An 8,449-nucleotide genomic window follows, 5' to 3' on the forward strand; every position below is an offset into this window, starting at 1 on the left:
CTTATACAGCTACAATTCGAGCGCCGCAACTTGGCAGGATGTGCCCCGTTACACGCTGGACTATGCACCACCCGAAAGTTTAGCAAACGCACAATGCTCAACGTACTCGAAAGCCTACGACATTTGGTGCCTCGGCGCAACTCTCTATGCAATGTATATGGGTCATCCGCCGTTCAGACGCAACCAAATCGAGCAAATCCATGATCGTATAGTGAAGCAGCGCATTTTAGACGGTGATATACAAAATAAGTCCTCACGTTGGAAGAATGCTAAACCAGCAATGAAACAGCTAATTGTGGACTTCTGTTTGCAAAGTGAACCAGCTAAGCGAACGTCCATTGAAGGGTTACTAGGTCATCAATTCCTTTGTGCTAAATTCGATGAACTGCAAAAGGTACTACGGCGTTTGAACCGTCAACAATCGGATGATACAGAGAATTCTGATGTTGAAGAGGTGATTGCAACTGAAACAGATGCATTATCTGAGAAAGTGGAAGTGAAAAATGAAGACGCACTAATAGAAGAAAATATTTCGTGCACGAGTGAAGAGCAGCATGAGAATGCTGATGTTGCCTATGGAGAGGTGGAAGGTTTGGCTGCGGTTGCTGAACTAAATGAAACGTTCATTGCTGAAGAGATAGAGGAAATTTCGCAAGAGCAACAGCCAGCAGTGATGGCCGCAGTTGATGAATCTGTCAATTATACAGAATGGCAAGCCACCGCATCAGCTTTGTGCGCAACACAAGAATCGGATACACAGTCGACACACGAAGGACTCGAATCAGAAGGTGACACAACTAGCGGTCTGGGCCGCAGTAAGTCCTCTGACCACATGTTGATCGAACGACAGACTTTAAGCGTAAATAGTTTGAAAGGGCTGGAAGCAAGTGGAGAACAAATTGAGGCCGGAGAACTCACAAAACTGGACTATGTTATTAGTGAAAAGACTGTAAGCGCAGACGAGTTGAATGATAGTATGCTAGAGGAGGAGGTGGATGAACAAGGATTTACTGGCTTTGATGAGGAAGAAATTGTGGAACGTAAAGTTAATTACATTGATATACTTTTAACACAGATTGAACAGAATAAAGCTGCCACAATTGAAGTTGATAATAATGAAATCGACAATGTAGCAGCGCTAACAAAGACTGAACCAGTCGTTGAAGAGACAAATGAAGCTATAAGTGCAATTAATGAAAACGATGGTACTAAGGTTAAGACAACCTTTAATGATACGAATGCCCAAGCCAATAAGGTAAATACATCGGTGAGATCTATGGAACCGAATGAGCAGTCGGAAGATTTGCGATCGAACAAAAAACGGCAACGAAATGTAACACAAGTGCGCGCGAATAGGCCATTGAGTGTTAGGAAATGTAAGACTGGCGCAAGAAGAAAAGGAGGCGTACCACTACCGAAAATGGAGGAGTCAAAGGAAAACATACACGAAGAAGTAGAAAAAATTGCGATTGGAAAAGACATGAAGCCAAAGAAAGAGGTCGGCGGAGCAGTCGTAGATGTTTTGGAGGAAAACTACGAAAATAAAAACAAAACCGAACTATCATTGGCAGCGCAGTCCAAAACAATACAGTCGCGTCGTATGCGGCGTAGTATACGTGTACCTACGCATGATGATGAAAATAACTGGTTAGGCCTACCAACGCAGCTACGAGCGAAGTATGCACAACGTTTCAAAGCACGTTTCCGGGTATTCACGCTGCTGCTGTTCAGTACGCAGAATGCATTACGTTACTTTAAAATCGAGCGTCGTTACTACGAATACGACAATGCGCAAGAACAGGACACGGCAATGGCAATTAATAAGGAAGTAGTAACGGAACTGCAACAGCATAAAATCGAAGGATGTGATAAGCAAGAAAATAACATTAAAAACACAAAGAAACCGCTTCACAAGCAAATAGCTGACGAAGTTTTTTCAACCACATCAAAGGGAACTTTCAAAGCGATGACAACCAACGCAGCGCACGAAAAACGGCAAACACATGCAAACAGTCGCGGAGCAAGCCGCAGTCAGCAAGCCACACATGCAAGTAGCAGCAGCAGCAACGATGTTGTGCCTCCAGCGACCTTGCACCTGCTACCGGCAGGCACGCTGCGTTCGTTACGTCAACGTCACGTATACAAATGATTGGCGCATTCATTGTTAATCATGGTGGATCTAGAATTCATAGTGGGCTATAGATGTGGCCAGATTGCAGATAAATATCACATATTAAATTTTGACATTTTTATAAGTTATTATTATATATTCAGTTATGCGCTGATTTAAATCCAACGGAAATAACAGGCTGTTATAACGGTCCTGCGTTGAACAAAAGCGCAAAGGGGATTAAATGCGAAAAAACTGTTTTAGTGTTTCTATGAACTTTTCCATAATGTAAATAACATTTAAAATGACGATTGCAAGCATTGCTTTAAATGTCTTAAAAACCAGTAGAATTCGAAAGATTTTTGTTTTGATGATGTGGTGTATTATAAAGAAATAGTTTATATAGAAGTTAATTTTAAGAATAGTCGGGTTGCTAAAATAAATAATTTCTAACAAACGGGCTTCAACCGTTGACTTGATTTTATATTTCATATTATAATATGGACTCTAAGTTAAAATACAGCCAAGCTTTTCTATCTAATGAAAAAACAAACAAAAATATAAATATACATTTAGAACAGCCGGATGCAGTGATTGATGAAGTAACTCAGGTATATAAATATAAAACCACAAAAGGCTGCACCAATCTCGACTAGCGATTTCTTCCTACTTTCCTTTTTTTTTCTCTTCCTCTTCCTCTTCCTTTTATAATCAGTTTTACTAAATCGCATTTAATTACCCTTCTTCTGCGCACATTCAACATATTTTTTTTTTATTTATAAATTAATTGTATGTTATTACAAGTACTAAAACAGATATTAGTATTTAATGTGATGAATGCAGCACGGGAAAAGCTTATTGTACATAAAATTCAATTTGAACAGAATTCAAAGATGTGAGCAATAATACATAAAAGCAAATAAATATCTAAATATACCGAAGAAACTTGAAAGCAAAAGTTATGATAATAACTGCTGTTAAGCAAATAAGGAAAAACTCAGTGTTTTCTTTCTTAGTAATAATATTTGTACGAAACCAAAAAAAGCAAGTTGAAAACATGTGAATGAATAAAGTTATAGGAAAATAAAAACAGACCACTAGAAACAATTGAATTTGGGGGAAAATCGCCAAAAAACATTAGTGGCAGAATTATGGCCAGCAACCAGACAAAATAATGCGTGTATACAATAATTTCCATTAATTATTAATATAGCGAATTTGTACAATTTGCAACTAATATTAGTATATATTAGATAAATATAAAATTAAAAAACATAATGTTTTAAGAAGACCAAAACAATTTTAATTGTCTATTGAAACAACAAAACTAAGCAACAGTCAGCATAGGAAATAAAATGTACGAGTACGCGTAATAATAGACTTAAAATTAAAAAATATTACACGGGTCTGCAAAAAAATGGGTTCGGAATGTTCTATAAAAGTGTAGTGTCATTTCCGAAGTAATTTTTTGCGTAGAATCCGAATTCGGGGTTTAAATTGCTCTATCACGTCAGGACTTTGAGATATCCTAACCTAAAAGTGCAAAAAACGCTGTTTTTGCCCATTTTTGAGGTTATGTAGCTACGAAGATTTCGCTCTTCATAAAAAAGTGGACGTGGTATTTTAAATTATAAGTCTTCCTCTTTTAAATGCCGTTGCATTTTGAAGTTTTTTTTATTTTTTTTTTGTGCGACTATGTAATCGACAGTGTCACGTCTCATGTTATCTCAATGGATTTTCGAATATCGAAAAATTCACAAACATGGAAACTTCAAAATGCGATATCTCAGTGAAAAATAAAGATATTTAAGCAAACTCAACGGTATTTTAAAGAGGAAGACTTATACTTTAAAATACTATGTTTACTTTTTTATGAAGAGCAAAATCTGCGTAGCTACATAACCTCAAAAATGGGCATAAACAGCGTTTTTGCACTTTTAGGTTAGGATATCTCAAAATCGTGACTTGATAGAGCAATTTAAACCCCGGATTCGGATTCTACGCAAAAAATTACTTCGAAAATGACCCAACACTTTGCTAGAACAAAACGTTGTTGACCTGTGTTATTATTCTTAAATATATTAAATTTTAATATACGAATAATTTGGAAATAAAATGTATTTTAGGTCAACAACTATGTACTGACTAATAACAGCAGGCAGTCTTATTTTAGACATGTCTTATAGTGAAATGGTATGAAGCTGATTGGTATGAGAAACGGTAACTTTAGTTAACATTAAACAGTAATTTTTGTAACCGCTAAAAAGGAAGTCGCGTAGCAAATTGATTATTTTAAGGAATGGCGGATTTTTTTTTCTTTAAATTAGGCATTTACAAAATTTTCAAACACGACCCGAATTTAAATTCTCAACTCATCGTTATATGTGATTCTGAAAATTTGCTATTGCTTAACTTTAAAATGAGCGTAGAAGCTATCATAACAAAAGTACCGATTGCTTGCGTTTTAATGTCAATAAGCATGGCGACGCAATTAGATTGCGATCAAGGCGCATTCGTTAAAGGTGGTGGGTGGCACTGACCAACAACAATGTTTTGTACTTTTGATTGTCAAAGCAAAGTAGAAAACAAAGAATTAATTCGCAGCCACATGGACACTGCGAAAAAATAACCAGCTGATTTAGCTATACCACCTTTAATAGATTCGCCTTGGTGATGCCGTAAAAAACAGAATTACCGATTACTTGCGTTGTTATGTAAATGAGCACGGCGACGCAGTTAGATAGCGATTTAGAAATTTTAAAGTAGAACTTTTTTTTTCAAGCGAAACTCATGGAAAACTGTTATTCATGCCTTTATAACAGTATATTTTTATTCTTCCGTAATTTCTTTTATGAAATGTTTCCGTTTCTTCGCTTTCATTACTCATATTTTTCGTTCAATTCGTTTCCGTTATGCAGTTAAAACTTACTTACATTTGGTTGTTACTTTTTCTTATAAAGAATATAAAAAAGTTGAATGTAAAAAATATTAAGTTTCTTCAGATTCAGATTCAGTTACTCCTTGTATATAGACTATTCCGGCATAATATAATTTATGTTCCCATTTTGTTGAGGTGCTCATAGCCACACGTTTGCGAACACTCGATCACACAACACAGATCGACTTGAGGGATTAATAATTTCAAAAAATGCCACTGCGGTTTGGGCAGCGATCATGTAGAATCGAAATATGAAGTTGGTTTATGCGCGTAATGATCTATTTATTTAAAATTAAAAAATCCTATAGACAAATAGTTTAATAGTTTTTCAATAAAAATTCCACAATCATGTAGGTTTAATATATGCACATAAAAAGAAATTCTCACATGAATTTAAAATATATTGCACACTGTAATGTAATTTGAACTTTTGCCAAAAAAGTGGCTTTGTAAAGATTATGCGATTTAGCAATAATAATAATAATAAAAATTGCAGAGGGTACCATTTTGGACCAGTCTTCCAGTGTTGGTTTAATTGTGCGCTTAAACTTAGTTTAACTGGAAAGCATAATTGAACTAGCACTGAAAACATGGCCCTTTGAGGCATCTCACTTTATCTATGTCAAAAGATGTGTGAATGAACGTACTTTTTATGGTACTGCAACCACTATTGGGAAGAAAATAAGTAATAACTGCAAGCATAGTCCAAAGCGAAAAATGTTATGTAAGAATTAAGTACATTTTGCTTAGTTTTAATTGTTTTCTATTGCATATGCCGCATGTTGAGTAATCTCTGAAAATTTTGTCAAGCAGTGGAATCGTCAGGTGCGTGAGTGCATTTTACAAAAAACACAAAAAAAGGAAATACGAACGCCAAACCCCAAATATACATATATTTTAGCGTATTTAATGAATAAGTTACTTTTTTAATAAAAAAAAAAATAGTAGCACTATTATATGAAAATATGTATGTGTACAGGCATGGTTTCTATATTGTCTTAAGTCAATAATTGGAAAAATATGCAACAGTTTTTTCAACACAAGTACTAGTAAGTAAGTGTGTGTAAATTCGAAATATTGGATTTCGTCAATTGCCCGATTTGAAGGAAGCAAAAATACAAACACTCATACATACATACATACTTATTATTAACAAAGCCAGTGTCTTTTGGCGAAAAATATAAAAAATATTTCCTAGCGCAAATCACGTAAATTGGTTTAGTCTAGTTAAATTTTTTTTTTTTTTTAAATTGTATCTAAGTATAAATATTAGTGAAATGTTAAAAATTTACCACTACACGCACCTACATAAGTAAGCATATCCGGCCTCTGAATTACTTTGGGTATCTTTTTTTCTGTTACAATTTACTTATTGCTGCTATTATTCAGTTAATACATTTTGATTTGTGTTTAAGTTAAATTTAGCTCTATTTTTCGCTTTTAGCTTAAATAAATATTTTATTGTTGTAGTCTTTCTTTTACGATTGCAAATGTATTTTTAAGTATGTTGGCACTGCGTAACACATTTAATTACAATAAATAATACTTTTAACGCCAATTATTATTTTACCCAACTACGGAATAATGTTAAAAGCAAAAAGCAAACAAAAAAAATCAACAACGTCTACTTGACTTTAATATACTAAAAGTGCGAAATAATGAATCGCATTACTGAATAATAAATTTTGTTTTTGAGAAATTTTAATTTTGTGTTTATTTCTTTTTTATATTTTGTAATTTGTGATTTGTTAAAAAAAGAACACTATATACACATACATATATACAGCTAAATAGTAAACAAATATCAAATGGATATTTTGCCGCATTGGACAACGAGACTGATCCGTGTTTTGGAGAATTGTGCTGTTACTTCAAAAACAAAAAATAATATATTAGTTTGGGCAAAACAAAATCCATTATGTTCTCGGTAGATGGCTGTCCCTTCGGAATTCGGAATACGTAGTTTCGAGTCTCAGTGAAACGCCAAAATGAAGAAAAAGTTTTTTCTAATAGCGGTCGTCTCTCGGCAGGAACTGGGGAATCTCCGAGTGTATTTCTGCCATGAAAAATCTGCCAAAAAAGGGTGTAAGCGCCAATTATATATATATATATATATATATATATATATATTATATATATATATGTGTGTATATATACCAGGTGAAGTCCAAAATAAACAGGAGTGAACTAAAGTAGAAACGGCAGGAGCTTTATTATGATAACTTCGAGTTTATTTATTCAAAGTAGTAGCCTCGATACATAGTTTTACGAGATCTGCAAGCTTTTCGAAAGAGTGTTTCAGGTCATTGACGGGAATGCGGAATGTCTTTCAGGATTTCGGTACAAGCCTTTTGGATGGCATCTACGGACGCAAAACGTTTTCCTTTCATGGCCAAATGCAATTTCTCGAATAGGTCGAAGTCGCAGGGAGCCATGTCAGGCGAATACAGTGAGTGATTGATGGTTAAATTGCGATTTCTAGTCAAAAAATCAGTCACAAGAGTGGATCGATGAGATGGTGCATTACCATGCAATAAGCGCACGCTTCCTCCTTCGCGGTGTTCAGGGCGAATCCGACGAATGCGATACAACAAACGCTTCAAAACGTCAAGATAGAAAACTGTATTGACGGTTTGGCACGTTGACACGAACTCCTTGTGGACAATTCCCTTGGAATCGTAAAAAGAAATCAGCATCGGCTTGATTTTTGATTTCTCCGAACGCGATTTTTTGGGTGGTGGCCCATCTGGGGTCTTCCATTCGGCACTTTGACACTTACTTTCAGGTTCATGTTGGAAACACCATGTATCATCAATGTTGTAAAGGAAGTTCTTGCCTTTTCTCGCCTCTTTAATGAGGCCTTTCGAATATGGAATTCTGAGCAATTTTTGGTCCTCAGTTAACTTGCGGAACTAAACGTGCACAGACCTTTGGTAGGTTCAAATGATCAGTTAAAATGCGATAAATCGATGTTATGGAGATATTCAGCTGCGATTCCATGAATTTGAACAATGGTTTCGGTTCATTTTTGATAAATTTACGAACAATTTCGATGGAGCTTTCGGTGATTACTGATTTTGGGCGGCCCGTATGTTCATTGTCATTTATATCCTCACAACCATCTCTGAAACGTGTAGACCACTGATGAACTTGGGCACGAGATAGACAATCATCGCCGTAAACTTTTTTCATCAATTCAAATGTTTCGGTAAGCGTTTTACCAAGTTAAAAACAAAATTTGATCTTAGCTCTTTCTTCGAAACTCATTTTTGTACCGATGACACAAACATACTGAAACTTTAGACGCAATAACTTCGCTTCCACTGAACCAAATGTCACCAAGCTTTCACTGGAAGTCAGCTAGGGAAAGGCATTAAAAATATGACGCCATCAAAATCGTT

General features: G+C 35.3%; 1 protein-coding gene across 7 annotated transcripts in view; it reads left to right on the forward strand.

Moving 5' to 3' along the window:
* The window catches only part of LOC128862339 (chromosomal serine/threonine-protein kinase JIL-1), a 73,134-nt gene extending 68,148 nt beyond the window's left edge, over positions 1-4,986 (forward strand). For all 7 annotated transcript variants that reach the window (XM_054100901.1, XM_054100902.1, XM_054100903.1 and 4 more), the window contains one exon: positions 10-4,986. In XM_054100901.1, the coding sequence (XP_053956876.1) occupies positions 10-2,149 (2,140 nt within the window). In that variant the 3' untranslated portion in view covers positions 2,150-4,986. The remainder of the gene's footprint in view (positions 1-9) is intronic.
* Positions 4,987-8,449: the final 3,463 nt, after the last annotated feature.

This window comes from Anastrepha ludens, chromosome 4 (assembly GCF_028408465.1).
Source record: "Anastrepha ludens isolate Willacy chromosome 4, idAnaLude1.1, whole genome shotgun sequence".
Taxonomy (NCBI): Eukaryota; Metazoa; Arthropoda; class Insecta; order Diptera; family Tephritidae; genus Anastrepha; species Anastrepha ludens.